This window comes from Mustela putorius, unplaced genomic scaffold, assembly GCF_011764305.1.
Source record: "Mustela putorius furo isolate JIRA1106 unplaced genomic scaffold, ASM1176430v1.1 tig00003962_pilon_pilon_pilon, whole genome shotgun sequence".
Classification (NCBI taxonomy): Eukaryota; Metazoa; Chordata; class Mammalia; order Carnivora; family Mustelidae; genus Mustela; species Mustela putorius.
The window spans coordinates 20,882,909-20,908,231 of NW_025422106.1; the positions used below are offsets into that span (position 1 = coordinate 20,882,909).

At 43.2% G+C, this 25,323-nt stretch overlaps 3 protein-coding genes across 19 annotated transcripts in view; 1 reads left to right on the forward strand and 2 right to left on the reverse strand.

The window, feature by feature from the left end:
* Positions 1-3,891, reverse strand: part of KIAA0100 (KIAA0100 ortholog) — a 37,650-nt gene extending 33,759 nt beyond the window's left edge. For 2 of the 9 annotated variants that reach the window (XM_045070122.1, XM_045070121.1), the window contains exons 1-7: positions 3,629-3,891; positions 2,621-2,744; positions 2,055-2,104; positions 1,614-1,761; positions 1,317-1,435; positions 1,028-1,088; positions 651-840 (exon numbers count right to left, since the gene is read on the reverse strand). In XM_045070122.1, the coding sequence (XP_044926057.1) occupies positions 651-840; positions 1,028-1,088; positions 1,317-1,435; positions 1,614-1,761; positions 2,055-2,104; positions 2,621-2,744; positions 3,629-3,696 (760 nt within the window). In that variant the 5' untranslated portion in view covers positions 3,697-3,891. The remainder of the gene's footprint in view (positions 1-650; positions 841-1,027; positions 1,089-1,316; positions 1,436-1,613; positions 1,762-2,054; positions 2,105-2,620; positions 2,745-3,628) is intronic. The other 7 variants (XM_045070124.1, XM_045070123.1, XM_045070128.1 and 4 more) reach the window with 6 other exon arrangements.
* A 664-nt stretch (positions 3,892-4,555) lies between these two features.
* SDF2 (stromal cell derived factor 2) lies at positions 4,556-15,750 on the reverse strand. 4 transcript variants are annotated; one of them, XM_004746982.3, is made up of 4 exons: positions 15,647-15,750; positions 14,865-15,025; positions 12,583-12,779; positions 4,556-6,815 (listed from the first exon to the last, which is right to left on the reverse strand). In XM_004746982.3, the coding sequence occupies exons 2-4, from the start codon at positions 14,971-14,973 to the stop codon at positions 6,528-6,530; spliced, it is 594 nt and encodes a 197-aa protein (XP_004747039.1). In that variant the 5' UTR covers positions 14,974-15,025; positions 15,647-15,750; the 3' UTR covers positions 4,556-6,527. The 4 variants fall into 4 exon arrangements, with proteins under 4 accessions (XP_004747039.1, XP_004747041.1, XP_004747040.1 ...); XM_004746984.3 differs by lacking the exons at positions 14,865-15,025; positions 15,647-15,750 and adding an exon at positions 15,289-15,520 and having other exon boundaries at positions 4,556-6,676; positions 6,785-6,815; XM_004746983.3 differs by lacking the exon at positions 15,647-15,750 and adding an exon at positions 15,289-15,428.
* Positions 15,751-15,757: 7 nt separating this feature from the next.
* The window catches only part of SUPT6H (SPT6 homolog, histone chaperone and transcription elongation factor), a 33,536-nt gene continuing 23,970 nt past the window's right edge, over positions 15,758-25,323 (forward strand). For 2 of the 6 annotated variants that reach the window (XM_004746985.3, XM_045070133.1), the window contains exon 1: positions 15,758-15,912. The gene's annotated coding sequence lies outside the window, so the exon portion shown is untranslated. Of the gene's footprint in view, positions 15,954-22,658; positions 22,790-25,323 lie in introns of all 6 variants that reach the window. The other 4 variants (XM_004746987.3, XM_004746986.3, XM_004746988.3 and 1 more) reach the window with 4 other exon arrangements.

The following is a 25,323-nucleotide window of genomic DNA, read 5'->3' on the forward strand; positions in this document are numbered from 1 at the left end:
CTGCCTCTCTGCCTGCTTGTGATCTCTGTCTGTCAAATAAATAAATAAAATCTTAAAAAAAAAAAAAGAGAGAGAGAAAGAGAGACTATGGACTCTGAAAAACAATCTGAGGGTTTTGAAGGGGCCAGGAGGTGGGAGGTCGGGGTACCAGGTGGTGGGTATTATAGAGGGCACGGATTGCATGGAGCACTGGGTGTGGTGCAAAAAACAATGAATACTGTTACGCTGAAAAAAATAAATAAATGAATAACAAAAAAAGGTAATAAAACAACCCTCAATAAAAAAAAAAAAGAATATGGACTTTGGGACAAAATAACTTATACTGCATTTTTACTACTGACTAGCTCTATGACCTCAGTCAAGTCACCTATCTAGTCTTCTTGCTTCAGTTTCCTCATTTGTGAAATGCTGAGAATTTAGAGAGACAATACAAAAAACTCATACTACAAGTCTAATTTTTAATAATTACCCACTAAATGTTAGTTCTTTCACCCAGAAGTAAATGCCCTATCTCCTTTAGCTATCCTCAGTGTCAAAAGTCATGCTGAATAACAAAGCACACCTAATGAGTAGTGAGACCACTGTTTTTACATAATTCCAGAATAATAAGAGAACAGCACACCCAAGAAGCTAACTGACCAGGGCTTTACCTGAACAAGGAACAGATGTGGGTGCCAGGCTTGGGCCCTGGCGTAGCAGCTGACTATGAAAAAGGCCCTCATGCAGTTCAGCATGGAGTGTCCACATATCCACAGTGATCGCCTTCAGTTGCCGACTGCTGATGCCCACCTCTAGACACAGCTTTAGGGCCAGTGAGAGCTCCGCTAGGCAGGTGTCCTCCTGTAGGGAGGATAAGCTGCTAAGGTGTTAAGATGTAGGGAATCAGGGAGTTTTGGGTCAAAATGCAGTGGTCTAGAACACCACCTTGAGAGAACTCCCCATAAGAACACAGAACCTAGAATGTAAGCTCCTTCATATCCCACGCCCAGAAGGAAACAAGGCATCTAAATGACCATGGCATACTCACCAACTGGCCACTCTTAAGAACTTTGCTGTTGATCTGATTTAGGCTCACCTCACATTTCAGCCTGGGAAAGGAAAAAAATTAAGAGCACTCGGCCCCTTTCTCACCACTTAACTTCAGTCAAGCTTTACTGGCTAAACGGAACAAGGCAAAGAAAAGTGCCTAACCTTAACCTCTCCTCAAATTGTTATAGAATGAGAACTTGACACCTTTATAAAACCCAGACATCCAGCCATGCGGACACTGTAAGGCAAGAATGGGACTACCAGATCTTCTTTCACCCAGTGGTTACCTTTTCCCATCACTATCCAAAAGAAAGCTGCTTCCTCTGATCTGAATGTGCCACAAAGACTCAGAAGTAGCCACCTTGAGAACCATGATGTTTATAGACTCTACATGAATGGAGAAGAGCTAGAAAGAAGCAGCAAAGAATAATCATTAGTACCAAGGCACTGCCTTTCCTTTCCAGTAGAGAAAGAATAAGAGACAGCTCTTGGTATTATATTCCCAAAACAGCAGAAAAATTCACCCATCACTCTACAGCCAGCTATCCCTACTACAGTCCAAGAAACTGGGAAAAGAATCTCACCTGACAGAAGATCTTCAGTAAGGATGGACTGAAGGACAGTTCCTTTTGATGCACCCCAGTGCTCTGGGAAAATGGGGCAAACAGGCCAGAAACCTTCTGTAGGTCCGTTCTGATACGCACTTCTCCAAAGCACAATGCCACATAGCGTCTGCCCAGAAGAGAGATCCCACTGCCATCAGGTCCAGCCCTTTATGGCAGTCTTCTCCCCTCCCCAATATTCACTCTCCAATCCTCCCTAAAAATGCAGCTCAAATCATGGAGAATAGCCTCATAGCAGTTATCAATATCTGTCTCACAAAATAATAGCCTCCAGGCTAACCAGGAGACATCAGCAAAACCCCAGCCCCCTCCTTGGGCTGTGAGGCCCCTGCAGAATGTCAGTCTGCAAACTCCAATCCCAAAATATTCCCCAAGGGAAGAGAGAGGATATAGGGTACTCACGGCAGATCATGGCTAAGGAGTTTGCTGGAAATCCACAGGCTATCAATTTCCTAAAACAGTGTGGAAAATAGCTTTGTACACTAGCTGCTAGTTAAGCCATGAGCAGCTTGACAGCCAGGAAATTTTCTAAGAAGAGGAGGAAGTCCTATAGCCCTTCCACTAAATATTCTCCACTCCATTTCCACCAACTTCTCTCCTCAGCACTATATCCTGCTCCTCACAATGACACTGGTTGAACTTGCTCAGTATTTCTCTTTTATGGACATGTTACTATTTCTCCTCTTAAATTAGAACAGTAAGTGCTTATTTCCTGTTATCTTTTCTCTGTGCTCAGTTCTGTATCTTTCTTATTGTACCCTGAACACTCTGTGCCTTATAAGCATTTTTAACTCAACAACTTGCATCAATCCCAGTGCTTCCAAACTCTAAAATCATCTTGGCAAAGAAGTGACAAGGCTGGGCTAACTAGGAAAGCTACCCAGGATTTTAGAGAAAAAAAAAAAAGAAATAGTTAAAATTTAGCTGAATCCACCCCACACACACCCAGGGAGTTCCCCAAGACTCACCACTGTTTGCTGGTGTTGCTGAAACTTAAGGCTGACATTCTGGATCCAAAAAAAGGAGCCAATCTTTAGTTCCGCCTGCAGCTTCCGCTGACACCACTTGGTGGCCAACCGGACCACAAACCACCTGCAGAAAAATCCCTGTGAGTTCCCAGGACCATCTTCCAATTTTGGCTTCCCTCACCCCTTCCTGGTCCTAGAAGGCCTTGCAAAAAGGTCATGTCCTAAAGCTGGATCTTCTGGGCAACTCTCCGGTCTCCCAAAACAACATTCTGTCAGGTACACTCGGCCGCAAAGATCAAAACCCTAGCCCTGGAGTGTCCCCTCCACCCAAATGAAATCAGACAAACTACAGTCCACCTCCTAAATTGGGGACAAAGAAAGCAATCTTTCCAATCCTTAGGAACCCCAGATGAAGGAGGAAGAAGCCCGACGGGGAGTCGAAATACAGGCAGCAGTGTCAGATGTGTCATCACACACTACCCCCACGGGGTCTCTGTCTCCGCCCCCCAGACAGGTGTCAGCGAGAAGGCACCGTGGGGTCACACCCGGCCGGCTCAAATGCCGCTCTTCCCTGGGCAGCCAGACCTGTTCCGTCTCCTAGGGCGAGGCTGCAGGTGCCCTCTGCGCTCAGTGACGGGGACACTCAGGGGCAAATGGAGGCCACCAGGCCGGGCCCCCTTCTCTCCCCCCCCCGACACACACACACACACACACACACACACCCCTATTCAGTTCCCAGCCTCAGCATCCCCTCAGGCCTCGCCCGGTCCCTCAGTGTCCCCTACTCCCAGTTTCTCGGTGCCAGCTCGGGCCGCACGCCCCCGCTCAAGCCCGCCGCGCGCGCCCTCCGCGGCTCCCCTCAGGCCCTCCCCCTCCGCCGCCAGCGCAGCTTCTCCTCCAGCCCGCTTTCCCTCCCCGCCCGGCCCCGCGCGCGTTTCCAGCGCGTGCCCCCTCCTCAGTCTCTCTTCCTTCCCCAGCCTCCACCCGCTGTAGCCGGGATCCTCTCACCGGCCTAAGAAGAGGGCGCTGAGGGCAACCAAGAGCAAGGCCAACAGCGCGGAGAAGAACAGGGGCATTCCGGCCCCTGCCCGGCCTGGCTCCGGCCCCCGCCCTGCCGGGGCCCCCCCACGCCGGCTCCGCTCTGCGCCGCCGCGGGCCGACCAGCCGCACGCGCAGGAAAAGCGCTGGACTGGGAAGCGTTGGCGCGCGTGCACCCCGCCCCCCACAGCCCGCCAGCCAGCCAGCCAGCTGTCTCCCTGCCCCACTCCTCCCCGCGCCAGCAAGCCGGCAGGGCCGACCGGCTGCCTGCGCGAAGTTCGGGCGTGGCTCCAGAGGAGCCAGGGCGCACGGAGGGGTAGGGGGCGGACCTCGCGCCGACTGACACTCATGCCCCGCCCCTGACCCACCCTTCCGCACCCGGAAATGGGGAGCCTGAGGCTTGCAGGAGTCCCGAGTCTGAGCCCGTCCCCGGCTGGCAACAGACCTGGCTGTCTCATTTTCATGGCAGACTTCCACTTTCAAAGCACTTTCCCAGGGTGGTTAGAGTCCGCTTTACACTTCGGGTCCGAACTGAGGGTACGGCGGAAGTTAGGCCCCTAGGTCACACGGAGTAGCTGTCCTATCTTACTCAAGAGCCTTATCTGAGAATCACTGAGGAAACCAAGAACTAAAAGACAACAGTCGAAATTCATTCCAGCCACAGAGGAATGAGTTGTTCATTCATGTTACTGATTGAATACTGTTCTAGTCAGTATGTACTGACCTGCTGTGTGAGAAACGCAATTTTCTGGACCCTTCACTGGACAAGTTTTCAGTCTCTACTGTGTAAAGCACAATTTGGGCACTGAGCTGAGGGGATATGACAAAAATAGAGAATATTATTCTTACTGCTCAACAAATAGTTTATTTTGGAGGCAAACATAATTGCAAGAAATAGATAATTCAGGATCAACTTTATTTTGCCTGTGTCCGTCTCTGTGAAATGAGGAAACTGGACAAAGATCCCTTCAAACTCTGATACAGTGATGCTAATACAATACAAGCTAAAACAAGTTCTGAGGATTTCAACATTACTTCATATCCCTTTACTCTTACATCCCAATCTCCATAAATGTCCTTCAAGATTTTACTTGGAAACTCTTTTCCACTCCTTCAGAAAAGGACCATTTCAATTTTCACATTGGGTTACCCACAGTTTTTAACCCTTCAACTGGTTTCCTTATCTAGTCCTCTTGTCAGTCATTTCACATCCCCCCAAAGACTCCACCATTTGTTTCAAATTCACACTTATCTCTCAAGCATTATAATCTGCAGCCTCTTAGCAAGGTAGGTTCTGTCTGTGAACCCTCAGGGAAGGCCCAGCAACTCAGTGAAAACTCTGTTCAAGCCAAGTTGGGGGTACCTTGCAACATACCTCTCTATTCATTTTCATCTTGTCCAATATGTTCCCTTTACCCAGCTGATTCCTATCCCTTCCTTTCTACTTTCTCCCCAGACTATTTCCAGCCTACTCCCAGTATCACAATAACCTGAAATGTTGATTTTATCGTTTGCCTACTTCTGGAAATCTCAAATGATCAATGCAACTGAAGTGGGAAGAGGGAAGAGAATGGATATGGAGCTCAACTAGTTCACGGTCTCGACATACTGAAACAAGTCCTTGTGAAAGAGACCAAGCCTCTTAATGTCATGGGCTAAACCTGGCATAGACCCATGATGCCCAAATGTTTAACCTTAAGTCCGTAAAGGAAAGGACGGGGGAACAATTGTTTCTAAAAATAAAAGGCCTGCTAGTCACTGAAATTCCAGCAGAGAGAAGACACCTCTGTTCACCACTACCATGCTCAAAAGACCTAGGAGCAAACTTTCTGGAACTGACCAGCAGACAGAAAGGAAGAAATGAGGTAAGCATAGGACAAAAGTATTCTAACCCCTCTTTCAGAAAAAGCTATCCCTACATTTATCCATAAAAGAGCAATTATTATCCAAGAGTGAACATAACTATACTGTAGAGAAAGAATGTGAGCCAGACACAGTTGGATTCCTATCCTTATTTACTAGCTTTAAGTTACTTACTCAAGGACAATTTAAGCATTTAAGTAAGTAAGGCAGTTATTCAACCTTCATGTTCTGCATTGGTAATACCGTAATACTTACACTAGATGTATGAAGATTAAAGGAGGTAAGAGCTATCATACAGTATCTAATATTTAGCAGACAGTGAATATTAGTTTTTTGGTTTTTTTTCTCAACTGCAGTTAACACATCCAGAGTAAAACATTTCACTATTTTTTAAGCTGAATTCCTTGAGGGTCTTCAGCCATAATTAAAAATCTAGTAAAAGAGGTGCTAGGAGAGAAGTGAAAATGGAGAAAAAGTCTGGATGCAAGTAAGGCTCTTAAAAGGGCCCACACCAAAGGCTCCCAGCATCTCTAGAGTGATAGCAGTAACATGTGTCAGACTCAAGGATCAATCAGATTATGAAACAGCACACCTAATAAAGGACAACACTGGTGACTAATAATGAAATTCTTTATCATTTTGGAGAAAGAAAGTAGGAGAAAAGTCACACATCAATAATCCATGATCCCAAGATTCTGATGAGTAAAAATTTCCCAACTAGGAGGGGTATCTCCCTCAGTTTCTGTTTTATCGATATTAATAAAAATATCTGCTCCTTCACCAGCAAGTCCTGTACTCAAAAAGAACTGACCCAGAGTCTGGGAGAACAACAAATTCAAGTGTGAAGGGTTGAAGCTTCCAAACACAGCCACTGTTTTCTGTCATGCATCTTCATCTCAGTGGTGAAATGGCCACTGCCCAGGGAACCTGGGGCAGGGATCCCCGGGTGGAGCAGCAACAGATGTCATGAACACTGTGTGGTGACATTGGCTCACAGCTTCCAGACTCATAGCTCTGCATGATGAGCTTCTGCCTTTAACAACTCACTGGGTTTCATGAAGATGCCTTCCATGGCTTTCCAGTAGTTGTTCTGGCTTGGCTGGGCCATGCCATGTACCTCCTTTTGCCCACTAATGGGTCGGCCATATTGTTCTCCTGTGACAGACAGCAGAACTTCAGTGGAAGAATGCTTGAACCGCACCTCACCATCCCTCACCCAGTAGGGCCCGTTACAGAGCACCGTCCAGTCATCTAGATAATCACCTTCACCTTCCTCACCAAAAGCACTCACTTCCTGAAAGACACAAATGGTAGCAACATTAGCATAACTGACACATAGGCTTAGAAGGGAAAAAGAAGCAATGCGAAGAAAAATAAGGCTACTGAAAAGTAAAAAATAAAAGGCTTTCCAGTGCTATTTAAAAATAAACTGTGGGAGGGGCACCTGCGTGTCTCAGTCATTAAGCTGCTGCCTTCCGCTCAGGTCATGATCCCAGCGTCCTGGGATCAAGCCCTGCATTGGGCTCCCTGCTCAGTGGGGGATCTGCTTCTCCCTCTCCAGCTCCCCCTGCTTGTGTTCCCTCTCTCCGCTCTCTCTCTGTCAAATAAATGAATTAATTAAATAAATCTTAAAAAAAAACAAAAAACCCACGGGGAAAAGTTTTTTAATAAAACTTTCAAAAATAAATGGTGAAAAAAGATTTAAAAAAAGATAAAAAGACACAAAGGACATGAAATCAGTTGCCCTAGGATTACGTTCCAAACACTTACTTTGCAAGTAATCCTGTATTTGCCTTACTCTTGTTATTTGACTTTAAATATTCCTGCCTCATTCCCTTAACTACATTTTAAGTGACATGGTAAGCTACAAAAATAGAAAGTGGGGGATGGGCTCTCGAGACTGGCAGACCTTGAATCTCCACTCCATTCCATTCCTTCCTGTGCAACTCCTTCATTTCCTCCTCTAAAAACTCATGACAGTATCACCTTACAAAATAATTGTGAGAACTAAATAAAATAAATAGCAGAGTTCCTCCCTTTCTCTTCTACTCCCACTCCCCTTAAGAACAAATACTCATAGAGTTTCTATTGCAATAAAAAATTAATGGGACACCAGGATGGCTCCGTTGATTTAACTGTCTGCCTTTGGCTCAGGTCATGATCCCAGGGTCCTGGGATCAATTTCTGTGTCAGGCTCCTTGCTCAGTAGGAAGTCTGCTTCTCCTTCTCCCTCTGCCTGCCACTGACCCTGCTGGTGTTCTCACTCTGACAAATAAATTGAAAAAAAACTTAAAAAAAAAAAGGTAGAGGGGACCTGGGTGACTCAGTGGGTTAAAGCCTCTGCCTTCAGCTCAGGTCATGATCCCAGAATCCTAGGATCGAGCACTGCATTGGGCTCTCTGCTTGGCGGGGAGCCTGCTTCCCTTCCTCTCTCTCTGCCTGCCTCTCTGCCTACTTGTGATCTCTGTCTGCCAAATAAATAAATAAATAAATCTTTTTTTTTTTAATATTTTATTTATTTATTTGACAGAGAGAGATCACAAGTAGGCAGAGAGGCAGGCAGAGAGAGAGAGAGGAAGGGAAGCAGGCTCCCTGCTGAGCAGAGAGCCCGATGCGGGACTCGATCCCAGGACCCCGAGATCATGACCCGAGCCGAAGGCAGTGGCCTAACCCACTGAGCCACCCAGGCGCCCCCCCCCTTTTTTTAAAGGGTAGAAAGTCATTTAAAAAAAGTTACTGATTATTTCAGAAATATATAAATCCATCCTAAGCTATATAATTTCAGATAATTAAACCAGTCATTTGGCAATAGTCTCTAAGACAAAAGGCAAAAGGAAATGTACATAATTAACAATTCTACTATACTTGTATTTTTTAAGATTTTATTTATTTGTCAGAGAGAGAAAGTACACACAAGCAGGCAGAGAGGCAGGCAGAGAGAGGAGGAAGCAGGCTCCCTGCTGAGCAGAGAGCCCGATGTGGGACTCGATCCCAAGACCCCAGGATCATGACCTGAGTCGATGGCAGCGGCTTAACCAACTGAGCCACCAGGCATCCGTATTTTTTTTTTTTTTAAGATTTTATTTACTTGTCAGAGAGAGAGAATGAGCGCACAAGCAGGCAGAGTGGCAGGCGGAGGTGGAGAGAGAAGCAGGCCAAGCAAGGAGCCCCATGTGGAACTTGATCCCAGGACCCCGGGATCATGACCTGAGCCGAAGGCAGCGGCTTAAACAACAGCCACCCAGGCGTCCCTACTTGTATTGTTGTGAGTGCAACTTTTTGTTGATCATCTGTTTGTTTGTTGCTATAGACTTTTTTAAAAAGTAGGCTCTATGCCCAGCATGGAGCCTAACAGGGGACTGAACTCATGACCCTGAGATCAAGGCCTGAGCTGAGATCAAGAGTCAGACAACTGGGGCACCTGAATGGCTATTGGTTAAGCGTCTGACTTGGTGGGCACCTGGGTAGTCAGTTAAGCATCTGCCTTTGGCTCAGGCCATGATCCCAGGGTCCTGTGACTGACCCCCATGGCAGGCTCCTTGCTCAGCAGGGAGCCTCCTTCTCCCTCTCCCTCTGCAGGCTGCTCCTCCTACTTGTGCACTCTGTCAAATAAATAAATAAAATATTTTTTAAAAAGCGTCTGGTATCGGCTTGGGTCTTGATCTTGGGATGCTGGTATCAAACCCTGCATCAGACTCCACGCTCAGCAGGGAGTCTGCTTCTCTCTCTTCCTCTGCCCCACAGCATGCTGTCTCTCTCTCAAATAAATTTCTTAAAAAAGGGGGGGGGGTACCTGGGTGTCTCAGTGGGTTAAGATCTCTGTCTGTCAAATAAATAAATATATAAAATCTTAAAAAAAGAAAAACCACCCACAAAGTTATTTAACCAACCAAGCCACCCAGGCACCCCACAATTCTACCATACTTGTATATGGAACTGAACAAGTAAATGGATGACAGTGGTGGGAACCAGATATCTGTGTGGAAATTTACAAATAAGTAAAGGGAGGAGAATAGTATGGTCTAAATGGTAATGGATTTATAGTTGGAGACATCAATAGGAACTCACATTTAACATAATCAAGATATATTTTTACATAAAAATATTTATAGATAGGCCTACATATATATACACGTTTCTTTGTTCTGTCAGGTGAGAAGGCCTAAAAGAGACAATACCCCAGTAGCAACAAGCTCACGTAAGGGCTAAGATCATGGTTTCTAATATCATTCTTCAATAAAAGGAAACAGAACTCCTTGGAGAAATAGCTGATTCTAGGACTGGGGCAAGAAATATACAAGATGGGGCACCTGGGTGGCTCAGTTGTTAAGCATCTGCCTTCAGCTCAGGTCATGATGCCAGGGTCCTGGGATCAAGACCCACATTGCTCCTTGCTCAGCCAGGAGCCTCCTTCTCTCTCTGCCTGCCACTCCCCCTGCTTGTGTCCTCTCTACCTGACAAATAAATAAATATCTTACCAATAAAAAAAAAAAAGAAATATACAAGACGAGTCTAGAGTATCTTCAAGTGCCAAAAAGAAAAGGAAAGGTTAAAACACACACATACACAAAAATGGACATAGGAGACAAGTAAAAAAGTTCCCAATGGCCAATGTTGAAACAATCTGAGCAACAAAATAAAGGCAGTGGTATGTGATTTTAACTCAAAGTATAAAATATTCATGAGTCCATACTGATACAAATGATTGCATATATAAGTACAGAAGAAACATATACCCATGCAGAAGAATTCCAAGTAACTTTTTTATCTACTTTATCTAAAGGAAGGGGAGCATAACTCCCCATTCCTTAAGTATGGGCTGTGCATAGTGACATCCTTCCAAAAGTATAATACAGAAAGGAGTGGGGTGGAGAGATGAAAAGAATAACTTTTAAGGAGAAACATCACAAACACTATTTCAACAGTCATAAATCATGTAGATAGTGTGTACCTGTGACACGATGTGATAAAAATGGCACTTTACCCCTGTGGCCATCCTCCTAAAAATCTTTCTAAGCCTGATCTAACCGTAACAAAAACACCAGACAATTCTCAATAGAAGAGCACCTTATCGTATACTTGACCAGCATTCCTCAAAACTGTCAAGGTAATAAAAAAAAAGAATTTGGGGAAAAAAAAAAAAAGAAGAAGAAGAAAACAAAAACAAAGAACAAAAAAACAAGAATTTGAAAAACTGCCACACCTCAGAGGAGCCTGAGGAGACATGACAACTAAATGTAATGGGTATCCTGGATGGGCAACTGGAACATAAAAAGTATAGTACGTAAAAACTAAGGATATCAAAATAAACTAGGACTTTAGTTGATAACAATGTATCTTTAACTGCTTTATAAACTATAGGAAATTTACCATACTAATATAAGATGCTAACAGGAAAAACTATGTGCAAAGTGGCACATAGTTTGAACTCATAAATGAGTTCATATCTCCCAAAAGCTCAAGGCTTTAAAAAAAATGGCACAATACCAGGGTGTCTGGCTGGCTCATGTGGGGCATGCAACTCTTGATCTTGGGGCAGTGAGTTCAAGCCCCACACTGGGCACAGAGCTTACTATAGTTAAAAAATAAAAATTAAGGGCCCCTGGGTGGCTCAGTAGGTTAAGCCTCTGCCTTACAGCTCAGGTCATGGTCTCAGGGTTCTGGGATCAAGGCCCACATCAGGCTCTCTGCTCAGAAGGGAGACTGCTTCCTCCTCTCTCTCTGCCTACTTGTGATCTCTCTCTGTCAGATAAATACATAAAATCTTTTTTAAAAAAAATAAATAAAAATAAAAATTAAAAAGTGGCATAATACTTAATCCATTTTCCTAATGTGATTGGTTAGCTGAACTCATTTAAAATAATTTTTATTCAAACTTTGGAAACAGTTATTTTTTTTATGTGAATATAGTTGACACACAATTGTTTTATCAGTTTCAGGTGTACAACATAGTCATTCAAGAAGTCTATACATTATGCTACACTCACCATAAGCGTATAGCTACTACCACTGGTCACCATACAATGCTTTTACAGTATCACAGATTATATTCTCTATGCTGTACCTTTTATCCCTATGACTTAGTCATTCCGTAACTGGAAGCCTGTTATCTTCCACTCCCTTTACCCATTCTGCCCATCTCTGCACCTCCTTCCTCTCTGACAACCATCAGTTTGTTCTCCACTTTATAGGTCTGATTCTGCTTTTTGTTTGTTCATTTGTTTTCTGAGATTCCACATATAAAAGAAATCACATGGTATTTGTCTTTCTCCTATTTAGTTTATTTAGCCTAATACCCTTTAGGTCCATCCATATTGTTACAAATGACAAGATCTCATTTTTTTTATGGCTGAGTAATATTCTACTGTGTATATACGTATATACCGTATCTTCATCACCCATGCATCCACTGACGTATGCTTGGTTTGCTTCCATATCTCAGGTTTTGTAAATAATGCTGCAATAAACATAGGGGTGCACATTTCTTTCCAAATTAGTGTTTTCATTTTCTTTAGTTAAATATACAATAACAGAATTACTGAATTATATGACATTTCTATTTTTTAATTTTTTTAGGAACCTCCATACTGTTTTCTAAAGTGGCTACACCAATCTAAATTCCCACCAACAGTGTATAAGGGTTCCGTTTTCTCCACATCCTCACTAATACTTGTTATTTCTTGTTTTTTGATTATATCCATTCTGTCAGGTATAAGGTGATACCTTACTATGGTTTTAATTCGCATTTCCCTGATGATTAATGACGTTGAGCTCTTTTCATGTGTCAACACTGGGTTTCTTTGCTGCAGAATTTATCAAGATGACTTATGATATGCCATTATATACCTATTCTGTTCTTTTCTCATTTCTTGATTTCATCTAGATGTAAAGTCTCTATTTTGACCAGAAATAATTTCCTTCATACTTATGAGACAAAGTCAATTCTCCATGCCTGCACAAAAAAGAACATCTACTCCCAGGAAAGAAAGGGCTAAGGACCAAGATATTAGACAATGCAATAAATGCACAGGGCACCAGTGATCCACAGGATGCCACCTCACCTGGTTTCCAGAAAGAGGTGAGGTGAAATGGTGACTATGGAGGTTTCGGCCAGTGTTGACATGTGTTAGCCGGATGGGTTGGCCACATTTGATGGGGGTTCCCCTCTCACACACTGTAGCAGTCTTCCCCCGTATCCTCCAGTAACTATTGCTGTCGTCCACAGAGGTTACACCTGTCACTGACTGCTGCCCACTACCTGTAGTCCAAAAAGAAAAAGAGAGAGAAAATGCGTTCAACCTAATCCCTCTTTCCTAAGGCCAATAATGGGCCCTGTATTATAAAATAGGTTTGGAAGGGGCGCCTGGGTGGCTCAGTGGGTTAAAGCCTCTGCCTTCAGCTCAGGTCATGATCTCAGGGTCCTGGGATCGAGCCCCGCATGGGGCTCTCTGCTCAGCAGGGAGCCTGCTTCCTCCTCTCTCTCTGCCTGCCTCTCTACCTCCTTGTGATCTCTGTCAGTCAAATAAATAAATAAATAAATAAAATCTTTAAAAAAAAAAAAAATAGGTTTGGAAGAGTGGAGAGGAAACCCTATGCTTGTTATTTCTTTGTCTATAACATCTAAAAAATACATGAGAAATACTAAATATATTTATACAGTATTATTGTTCGATAAATTATACTTATATGTACAATATCAGAAAACTCTAACAATTTGCATCAAAGGGCACTATTTAGTGAATGAACTTATGTTCATTTTTGAAACACAAGTATGATGTACCTATATACAATAACCTGAATAGCCCCTAGTATATGTCACATGATTGAAACGTGTTTAATATTTTTAAATGTTTACTATGTATTACAATCAAAACTTTTGTCACATTTCACAATAAAAAGGAGACCAGATTTTGCTGTGAACTTTAAGCAATCACTGCAGCTCCCCAGTGCCCTGTGAGTGACCAATCAATGTGTTATAAAAGTAATCATAAGTCCCCTAAATCTGGTTAATACTGCCTAAAGAGATAAAATTCTGGTTAAAAGGTACCAGACTAAACACACACCTACAGACTTAAAAAGAAAAAAGAAAATATATAAATAATAATTGCTAGCCAGCTATGTGTACTGAGCGCTTTCTAAATGTCAGATACCAATCCAAACCCTTTGCCTGAATATTCTTATTTGATACATGCATATACCCTAAGGTAAATATTATTATCATCCCCAATATACACTGGAGTCTCAGAAAGGCTGAATAGTACACCCCAGGCCACACAGCACCAAGACACAGTGTTGGGGTTTGAACTTAGATGGCCCAACTCTAGAACTCACTCTTTTTTTTTTTTTTAAAGATTTTATTTATTTGACAGATCACAAGTAGGCAGAGAAGCAGGCAGATAGAGATGGGGAAGCAGGCTCCCTGCCAAGCAGAGAACCCAATGTGGGGCTCGATCCCAGGACCCTGAGATCATGACCTGAGCTGAAGGCAGAGGCTTAACCCTCTGAGCCACCCAGGTGCCCCTAGAACTCACTCTTAACCACTCTATCACATGGTCTCCCAAGAAACTTTATTTTCTGTCAAGTTACATCAGAGACCACAATCTCACATAAATTCCCAGGATATTCTCTTTCCTATGCCTATTCCTATTATCAGGCCTTTCTCCCACATTCTGATTTAGTAGAGCCAAACTAGGAATCTAGATTAAATTAAAAAGTGGGGAGCTGGACACATAGCAAGTGTTCACTGAATGGCTGCTAGGATTATAAAACATCCCAACAATGACAACTCAGTCCTTCCCTAGTCTAACTAGTCAGATACATTTTGAGAATCATGAACCACAGACTAGCCCCCACCCTCTCTTAACTGATAGCATCATCAGACATCTAACACAGAAATCTAGCAATCATCTTAGATGCATCTCACATCTCACTAACTGAACTTTCTTCTCTCTCTCTCTCTTTTTTTTTTTTTTTGTTAGTTCTGGTTTTCCTGTAACTTGGTGACTGGCTCACTATTTTATCTCCTGTATCTAGATCACTATTAGGGATGTAATAACAGTTTATTATAGCTATACTGAATGAATAAACCCACAAATAATTACTAAATTATAAATGAACCCAAACCAAGCATTTTAATATCCTATGTTAAAAAGCCCTCTTAACGATTTCCTCTCCAATTCCAATGAGTGCTTTAAATTCTTTACAAGAAGGGTAAAGTTTGAATAAAAAGAGGCCAAAGGAAAATGGTTGAAGAGCAAGTGTAAGATGCAAAACAGCTAGAACAGAAAGATACAGTCAAAGAGTGAGGTCTTGGAATTCAAGACTTCAGAGATACAGCACTTACTGTAATTTTCTACATGTTTGTCTCTCCCGCACTGAATAGTGCCAGCCTGGAGTAGCTGAAAGCAGGCTTTGAAACTGGACAGATTTGGTTCGAACCCCGTCTCTGTCATTCACTAGCTGCAAGGCTCTGAGCATGCGACTTATCTGAGTTTGTTTCCTCATCTGTAAAATGAGGATAACAATCGTCTCTACCTCGTAGGAATGTTGTAAGTCCAAAAAAGTGTACGTGTAATACGCCCGATACACAGCTCACCGGACAGAAGATGATATTTTGCCCAGTTCTCCGATTCTCCGCCTCTAGACCTCAGGAACCTCCCCCGGATTCCCCTAACCTTCCCAGACCACACCCCTCAAATTTTCTCTTGGCCCCGCCCCCTCCAGAGCCTACCAGCCCCTCCCAACCCACCTAACCCGGGTGGCAGTACCTGACCCATAGCGCACGTCGTGTGAGTGCAGTCTCACGTTGTGGCGCGTATTGAGTAGCTTCACCACCGAGCCGCATGTAACGACAGCCAGATTGGACGCTCCCACAGCACTCCACAAACCCCCCAACAACAGTAGCGACACCACAACCATCCTAGCTGAAGCGCAGAGCCCCTAATCTTCGAAGAAAACTCGGCCCCTCCCCGGAACCGGAAGCTGCCGGCGGAACCACAGAGAGGAGGAAATGAGAAAGCCCTAATTTACTCTTTATGGTTCCTTTGGCTAGAGCGGCCCGAGGAAGCCGAGCGTCCGGACGCTTCCGATCCCCAAGTTCTGTTCCCAAGTTTCTGTGACACTTACCTTCCTGAGCCGTTTCGGCCAGTTTTCGCGCCCTACTAAACGAAGCCCCGAGAGTCAGGTGGGAGAAGAGTGAAAGAAATGGTCCGCCCACTCCCGGTGACAGGGAGCCGGACGTGACGTAGCACGTTGACGCAGCAGCGGCGGCGGTGGCGGCGGCGGAGGGGCCGTGCGGTGGGTCCGTACTATCCTTTCCCAGTCTCGGTTCGACGACTCCATTTTCCTCGGTGGGGGCTTAGTGCACCGGAGTAGCGGCGGGCTTCAGGCAGGTAAAGTTCGAGCTGGAAAGCGTGTTCCTCGAAAGGGTCAGGTGAGGAACAAGGCTCCTAGGGCCTGGTCCCGTAAGGGAAGAGTTACTGGGGAGCGGTATGCGGGAAGAAGGGGGCCCCCCCGGCCTTCCCTACTCTACGAGGGAAAAGGGGAAGGAAACCGGAGTAGTTTCCTACAGTCTCAGAGCTTTTCCCAGCCCTATGCTACCCGGATCCCGTGAATTGTATCAACAGGCTTCCTGGGATTCCGTGCTTCTCTCGAGAGCTTGTGAAAATTGGGCCACGCCAAAGGATTTGGGAATGGAAGGGACTTGGGGCATCTGAGTCAGGATCAGGTGATCGAATTTTTTGTTCTGGCGATGTTAAACCTACGGATCTTTCAGGAGTTGGGCCATTGGGCTAGAGGGCGATGCTAAACACCTTCTTTTTCAGTATTGTAGAAAATAAAATTAGAACTTTTTATAGATGGTTGCAACCATCAACCGCCTACTGCAAACATCCGAATGGGCTACTGAGTCAAAACTTGATTTTCTTCCAGTTTCTGCCTTTCTCTCCAGGCAGTCCCTTGAACCAGCTGGAGCAGTTCGTTTCTCTTGGTTGTTTCAAGAAGTGATACTTATTATTTTTTTTTTTTAAGAGGAGGCTAAGCTCTCTGAAAATGCATCCGTGGAAATTCACTGTAATATCAGAAGTAGCAAGGGAGTATTGAGTTACACCGTTGCTATTAATGAGCATGGAGAATGTAAACAGTTTTGAATTTGATTAATTCCTTCTAGGGAAAAAAATAAAAAAACTTAACTTGCAGTGTTTATTTGGAAGGTACCGATTCTAAAGTCTTCAGTATATTGATTTCAAAAGTATGATTGCTCCTTCATCACCTGATTTTAGAGCCCCTTTCCATCACTTGAGTCCCTTCAGCCAATACAAATACATTCTTCTTTAGTTGGCTTGTATGGCTACTAAATTAGATTAGCGTAGTTACTCCCTAAAAGGTTTAAACCTTATTAAGAGATTATTCACGTCTAGAAGTGGTGCAGTCTAGAGAGGCTGTCAGGTTTCACAGTCAGTAGACCTTCATAAGAATGGAAGCCCATGTAATATACTGGAAACCGTCTTTGGAGGCAAGTAAATTTGCCCATGCTCCTATGTTCTTGGTCTCAATAAATGGCATTGTGGTCAGGATCCTTTGTAAAATCCTTAGATTCTTCCTCTCCATTATTCTCTGGTAAAATCAATCACCCAATCCTACCTCTCCATAAAAATCTCTTCCCAGGGCTCCTGGATGGCTCAGTGGGTTAAAGCCTCTGCCTTCGGCTCAGGTCATGATCCCAGGGTCCTGGGGTCGAGCCCCACATTGGGCTTTCTGCTCAGCAGGGAGCCTGCTTCCTCCTCTCTCTGCCTGCTTCTCTGCCTACTTGTGATCTCAGCCTGTCAAATAAGTAATAAATAAAATCTTTAAAAAAAAAAATCTCTCCCCATCACATACAAATTACATTCTGGAATCCCCCTCATCCCCCTCCAGCTAGCATCCTTATTTTTTTTTAATTCTCTCATAGCCAGATTTCTATCTGTGTCAACTTTCTCAAATTTTATTCATTTTTCTGGCTCTACTAGTCTGGTTTCTCTTCTGACCATTTGGTTGAAGGTCTCTGGTTGAGGTTACTAATGATTTCTTTATTGCCAAATCTCATGGATACTTTGTTTTTACTTTCCTCAATCCCTGGAATATGCAACACAGTTTACTTCTGTCTTGACATTCAGTCTTCTCTTGGGGTGGGGGTGGCTCAGCCTGTTAAGCATCTGCCTTCGGTTCAGGTCATGATCCCACAGTCCTAAGATAGAGCCCCCGTCAGGCTTCCTGGTCACTGGTGTGTCTTGCTTCTCTCTCTCTCCCTTCCATTGCTTGTGCTCGCTCACTCTCAAATAAATGAAATCTTTTTTAAAAAACAAGAAACTCTTCTCTTGGTTTCATTGACACTTAACTCCTGGATCATCTCCATTTTTCTGGCTGCTCCTTCTCAGTGTCCTTTGCTAGCCACTTTTGCTCTCTGCCTAGTGTGTAAATGTTGAATTTCCTTCAGAGTTTAATCTTGGGCTCTCTGCATACGTCCTTAGATGATCCAGTCTCACGGCTTAAATTACCATCTGAAAAGTGGCAACTGTTCAAAAGTTCAGCTCTTTAGTCCTACCTCCTCTGTGTTCCAGAATCATATACAGTATGCCTATTTAATAGTTCCATTTGGATGTTTCTTAGACATCCCAAACCTAACATAATAAAAAGAACATTTTAGTTTTCCCATAATTCCAAACGTGATCTTCCCTGTTTCACTAAGAAGTACTCTCATCGACATGGTAACAGAAGCCAGACCTCTGAGAATCATCTTGGATTCTCTTCCCTTACTACCCTCCTACCCAAGGCTTTTGGTAAGTCCTGTCATTTCTTCCAAAATATATTTCAAATCTGTCTTCTGTTCTCATCTCTGCTTCTACCACCCTATTCCAAACCACCATCATCTTTTGCCTGGGCTCCAAGAAGAGTAACCTCAGTTTTCCCTGTTTCAATCCAGGTCTCCCTGCTTAAAGCACTCCAGTGGTTTTCAATGGCTTTCAGAGCCCTACTTGAGCAGGCCCCTCCTCCTTCTCCCATTCTACTGCCTTCATTATTCTCTGGTCACACTGGCCTTAGGATATTGCCTACCATATGCCAAGTTCTTGCCTACCTTTTCTACCAGGAACCTCTTCTACCTATTGTTGACATCTCAGGCTAAACTCACTTTCTCAGAGATGAGCGTATTTACTTCCTTTCTGGTACTTAGAGCAATGTTTATTTTGTTTGTTTTCTACACCAGAATATAGATATCCTAGGAACAAGGACTCTTTTTTTTTTTTTTTTTTAATATACCTGACATGTAGTAGGCACTCATCAAATAAATCTTTGTTGAATTAGCAAGTACACTAAGTCAATACAGTTTAAGTCCATTCGGTTTAAAACCCTACAGGGGTTTTCCCAGCACCTTTTAGAGTCCACAGTCTTTAACTTACTCTATCAAGATTCTTATGACTTCACTCCAACTCATTATGAACCCTGCTCCCTCTCTAGTCAAACTGGCCCTCATTGGCCCTGCCACTGGCCTTGGGCCTTGTGCTGGAAATACTCTCCTCCAACACCACCACCACTCGTATGACCACCAGAGAAGCCAGCTCCTCCCCTTAGCTAATTCCTCCACAGTTTTACAGTCTTTATTCAAAGTCACTTTCTCAAAACCAGATTGGAATCCACTCTTATGGGCTCCCATGGTACCTTGGTCACCAGTTCTTTCAGTTATCCCTGTACTCCTAGATCATGGGTCAACAAATTAAAGCTCCTTGGCCAAATTAAGCAACTCCCAATCATTTACATATCATCAGTGTCAGATTTTGTGCTGCAGTGGCAGATTTGGCCCTCTGTGGTTAGGAATATGTTCCCCAGTGTGTGTGGCACAAGACTCCGTAACTTACTCCCACCCTCTCTTGCAGGGATTCTGATTCTGATTACATATTTCAGTTGTTTCTGCTCCTCTTTTGTCCTTATTCTGCAAGTAAATGTGGAAAGAGAAGAGATTACTTGTATTTTTAAATTACTTATGCTAGTCATCATTAACAAATAATGCTTTCTATGCTCTGTTATTGAAAAGATCCTAAGAGGGGCACTTAGGTGGCTCAGTTGTTAAGCATCTACCTTTAGCTCAGGTCATGATGTCAGGGTCCTGGGATCAAGCCCCTCATCGGGCTCCCCGGTCAGGGAGGAGTCGGCTTCTCCCTCTCCCCCAGACTCTCCCTTCTGGCTTGTGCTTTCTCTCACTCAAATAAATAAGTAAAACCCTTAAAAAAAATAAATAAAAGTTCATAATATTATTTCCTATAAACGTGGTGTGCACATTAAAGTGATGATAGGTAGAGTTAATGTTTTCTGTTTTTTGTGTATGTGCGGTTTTGTTTTGTTTCGTTTTGTTTTAATTTTATTTATTTATTTGGTAGTCAGAGAAGGAGGCAGAGAGAGAGGAAGGGAAGCAGGCTCCCTGTTGAGCAGAGAACCCGATGTGGGGCTCAATCCCAGGACCCTGGGATCATGACCTGAGCCGAAGGCAGAGGCTTAACCCACTGGGCCACCCAGGCCTGTTTTGTTTTGTTTTTTTAAGTAATCTCTGCACCCAACATGGGCTTGAATTTACAACCCTGAGATCAGTGCATGCTCTACTGACTGAGCCAGCCAGAAACCTCTTACTTTTTCTTTATTTTAACACCTTGATTTGGTTTGATTAGGATTTTTCTTCAAGAGTTCTGAATTTAAAAGAAGTTTTAATACAATGTTCATTATGCTTTGTCATAAGTGCATGTACAAATTTTTTGACATAGATTGAATTCAACCAAGGTAAAAAGCATATTTTACTCATTTATATATACCCAAGTCCCAGCACAGAGCTTAATCCTGTGTCTGTGTGTGTCTGTGTGTGTGTGTGTACACACATATATATGTATGTATTTAAAAATAAATGTTCACTGAAGCTGGCGGAGGGAATTAACAGCCATCTTTTTTGCTCTGGTCTCCTTTAAATTGCCTCCTACATCATCTTGTTGAAAAGGAGGGACTGCCGAGGGCCTCCCTGTGGCAATCTGATCCCAGCTCCATTCCTCTTCCAGAGAATGTCATGGTAATGGCCAGCCTCTCCCTTTGAGCCACATCTTGTACTGCAGCTGTGCTTCTGCCTGGAGAAACTTCTCTTTGCTACCCCATGCCCTTTCTAGACCTATTTCAGTAGCAGATTTAACTTAACCATCTGAATGGGGTAAAATTCAAGAGCCTAAGTTCTAAATAAAAAATCTGAATTCTGCTGGGCTCATCTCAGATCTCATACGTTAATAGTAATCATACGCTAATAAAGAGTGTTTTTGTTCGAGAATAGTTGCTGCTTGCCAACCTCAGCCTGCAGTGCTGCGGCACCCTCCACACATTTAGCTCCTGCGAGTTGCAGCAAGTCAGGCTTGCTTCTGGTACACCTCTTTAACTGAAAGTCTTGGCACTGAGCTAGACTGGAAGCATTCCCCCCACTAGAGCACAGCATGTACTTTATTGCTAACCTAGGGAATGGGAGGAAAGCTGCGCGTAGCACAGAGCACCAGCTGCCCCCCAGAGGGAAAAAGCTGTTGTTTTTGTCAGGTAGGCTGTCTGTTTCTCTCTGGTGAGTAGACAGACGGGCATCTGGTCTGCAGGAGCTGGGATTTAATATGAAGATGTTGAGGCCTTATAAGACTGAATTTGTGGGTCTGATAGCCTAATTAAAGCAAGCATGTTGGGGGGGATACTGTACCCAAGTCTATTTTTAATGGCTTAGTTCAGGGCTGGGGGCAGGGGCTTGATGTGAGGATTCAAATTAGAGCACCAGATTTAATTAGCAGTTTTACATACTCACTTTCTACAGTACTCAAAGTAAATTACCTTAAGGACATAGGTCTTGGGGGAAAAAAGAATATTGGTCTAAGCACAAGACTTGTATCACCACCCTGTGGGTGTATAGCTGTATAGCATAGCAACTCTCAAATGTGTTGATCTTAGGACCCTTTTATAATCTGAAAAATAATTTCAGATTGCAAAGACATCGTGTTTATGTGAGTTGTATCTGTTGATGTTTATGAGATTTTTGTATTTTGATGTTTATGAGATAAGAAATTACAATTGGGTATATTAATTCATTTTGAAATAACAATAAAGTATCACCAAAAAAGTAATTATTTTACAGTATATGGGTATATTAAATTAACATATTATGTGCACCTTAAACTTACACAGTGTTTTATGCCTATTATATGTTAATAATATAACGGGAAAAAATAAGCTCACTACATTTTAACATAAATGATACTTTTATTAAAAAACAATTATAATCTTCAAAACAAAAGTAGTGAGAAGAGTGACATTGTTTTAAAGACTTTATTTATTTGAGAGAGAGAACATGTACACGGTGTGGGGAATGAGGGGAGCAGAGGAAGAGGGACAGGCAGACTCCACCCAGTGCAGGGCTCCATCCCATACTCTAAGATCACGACCTGAGCTGAATCCAAGAGTCGGATGCTTACCTGACTGAGCCACCCAGGTGCCCCCCCCAATCTTTTTAATGTCTCCCTTCATAGAATACAGCTGGGTTTTCATATCTGCTTCTGCATTCAGTGTTGTGATACTATTCATCATATTACCTCTGGAAAACTCCACTGTACACTCATGAGAGAAGGGAGGAGATGGTTTCCTGACCACACTTGAACTAGGCCTGCTGACATACTAGAAACAGCTGTGCAGCTGTGACTTCGGAGTCTGACACAATTTAACTCAGATCTCAGCTCTTACTGAGATATTTGTAGCAACTTGAACAAGTGACTTCCTCTGTGAGCCTTTCATCTCCTTTGTTGAGTGGAGAGAGTGCACTCTAACTCCTAGGACAGTGTAGGGGTTAATAGATGTCCTTAAGTGTCTGGGACTTGGTAGGTGTGTGATTACTGTTCCTCTGGGCACTCTTGTTTTTTTAATTGCTTAAAGGAAAAGCCTATATTAGTTTGCTTGAGTTTTGTATGAGTGTTGTGGGTTGGGTGGTTTCTAATTCTCTTCCTGTGCCTGCTTTCTGCATGTAATGCATAAAATTGTTCCGTGGTCCTTATTTGTTTTCACATCTCTCTCCCTCTACCAGAAATAATCCTGCTTCTCCTCAAATCCCCAGGTCTGAGCAGAACGTATGTACACGTCTACGTACACGGCAGGCATTCAGTAAAGCTTGAATGGCATCTGAAACCTCAGCCTGAAATTGAACATAAGACCATGTCATTGCCCCTCCCTTTCCACCAGAACTCGGTACCTTCAGTTTTGTTTCTTTGAGTTCAGTCAATCTTAAATTAATTGCTTGTGATATCAGTTGATATCAGTAAGGGTAATTTCCAGAAAAATTAGAGCCATAGCACCTAAGGCTCTTTCTAGAGCTCAGACCATTTCAGGTAACTTAGCCAACCTCCTCTTTTCTCCCATCCCACTGCCATCTTTACCTGGAAATGTGGCAACAATATGAAAACACAAGTAATTTATTTAACAGATATTTAGCTGTTCCTATTTTGTGCAGAGCACTAGAAGGATATAAGTTACTTGGTACAGAATCACAAAGTGCCTTCTGATGCCTCTCGTTTGGCCATTTATGTTTTCATAGTTTTTAGTACTCCTTCAATTAGATATGGTCTTTAATATCCTGAAGCTTGTGGTCTTAGGTGTGGAGAATGGGCACATACACAATGGACCATAATTCAGGACAAGGTGAGGAATGATGCTGAGTTTATCAGCAGCCAGCTTCAGGATTCCAGAATAGGATCTTGATATTATGATGTGTGTGATGTGTGCTGTGTTTTAAGTTTTTTTTTTTTTTTTAAGATTTTATTTATTTATTTGACAGAGATCACAAGTAGGCAGCGAGGCAGGCGGTGGGGTGGGGGGGGAGCTCCTTGCTGAGCAGAGACACCCCCCCACCCCAGGATCATGACCTGAGCCAAAGGCAGGGGCTTTAACCCACTGAACCACCAAGGTGCCCCTGGTTTTTTTTTTTGGTTTTGTTTTTTTTTTTAAAGATTTTATTTATTTATTTGACAGACAGAGATCACAAGTAGGCAGAGAGGCAGGCAGAGAGAGAGAGAGAGGGAAGCAGGCTCCCTGTGGAGCAGAGAGCCCGATGCGGGACTCGATCCCAGGACCCTGAGATCATGACCCGAGCCGAAGGCAGCAGCCCAAACCACTGAGCCACCCAGGCGCCCCGCCCCTGGTTTTTTTTAAGTCCTACAAGATGTGGGGCACTGGGTAGCATGGTCGTTTAAGCGTCCTACTCTTGGTTTTGGCTCAGGCCCTGATCTCAGGGTCGTGAGACCTAGCTATGCATTGGACTCCATGTTCAGTGCAGAGTCCGCTTGAGATTCTCCTCCCTCTCTCTCTTTCTCAAATAAATAAATCTAATAAAGTCCTACAAGGCCCAGGTAACTCCATGTTATGGTTCTGCCATTTCCAGGCTCTGGGTGAGTCTGAAAGCGGGGAGGTAGAAGACAGAGTTGGGACTGGTTGGTACAAAATTACAGAATGCTAAGAAAAATTGGGCCCAAGATTCAAATTCAGACTCAGTTAACATTGATTGAAGCCATAAATTTGGTTCTTTCCCCTGTGTCATCTAATAGTCTCAACTGCTCTACAAGGTAGGTAGTGCTATTCCTGTTTTTCAGAAGAAGTTGATAATCCAGACAAATTCAATAATTCGCTTAGTTTATATATCTGGTAGATGACGGGACCAGGTTTTGATCTGTACTCTTAAGCTCAGCAATCTTTGCATTTAACTATGTTGCCTTTATTTTGTAAGCCGTGGAGGTGACTTTCAAAATGTTTTTTGGCTAGGGAAGTAAATGGTAAAAATAGAGTTATGGTTCTCATGTTTCTAAAGAGACCCCCTTCTCCATTCACATACTCCCAATCAGTAGTCACACACATGGCTTAAGTTCATGAAATGTCATTTAATCTGTGGAGAAGAATTGTCCTTTTCACTCTGTCAGCAGCCAAATGTAGTGTAAATGAAGTATTTGTCATTTAGATGGCACTTGCTTAAGAAATACCCAAATTTCTTATGAGCAAGTCATATAATCTCGCTGCTACCATATCCCTACCTATATAACCACTCCTACACTAATTTCTTTCCTCATTCCTGCCCCCAAATGATAAGTGAGATAAAATTCTTTGTTATGCAGTTGACCCTTGAAGAACATGGGAGTTAGGGGCACTGGCCTCCCCGACCATTAAAAATCTGCATATAACTTTTGACTCCCCGAAAACTTTACCAATAGCCTGCTGTGGACTGGGATAATATAACATGATAACCTAAATAGTCAATGAATACATTTTGGACGTCATATGTATTATATTTATATACCTATATATATATTACTATATATGCTTAAAGTGAACTAGAGAAAAGAAAATGTTAAGAAAAGCACATTGAGGGGCACCTGGGTGGCTCAGTGGGTTAAGCCTTTGCCTTCGGTTCAGGTCATGATCTCAGGGTCCTGGGATCGAGCCCCGCATTGGGCTCTCTGCTCAGCAGGGAGCCTGCTTCCCTCTCTTTCTCTCTGCCTGTCTCTCTGCCTACTTGTGATCACTCTCTGTCTCTGTCAAATAAATAAATAAAATCTTAAAAAAAAAATCACATGGAGGAGAAAATGCATTTACAGTAGTCTGTATTTATTGAAAAGAACTGTAAGTGGATCCATGCAGCTTAAACTCCTGCTGTTCAAGAGTCAACTATGTATGAAGAAGTCCAGGGTAATCAGTTATCTTCTTTTTTTAATCAATCATCTTTTTAAAGGAACATG

Excerpts from the sequence above, each read along its gene's own strand:
- SDF2 (XM_004746981.3), bottom strand. The coding sequence starts at position 15,439 with ATGGTTGTGGTGTCGCTACTGTTGTTGGGGGGTTTGTGGAGTGCTGTG. Across the intron at positions 12,780-15,288 it reads CGACGTGCGCTATGGGTCAG|GTAGTGGGCAGCAGTCAGTG; the intron begins GTACTGCCACCC and ends TTTGGACTACAG. Across the intron at positions 6,816-12,582 it reads CACCTCTTTCTGGAAACCAG|GAAGTGAGTGCTTTTGGTGA; the intron begins GTGAGGTGGCAT and ends TGTGTCTTTCAG.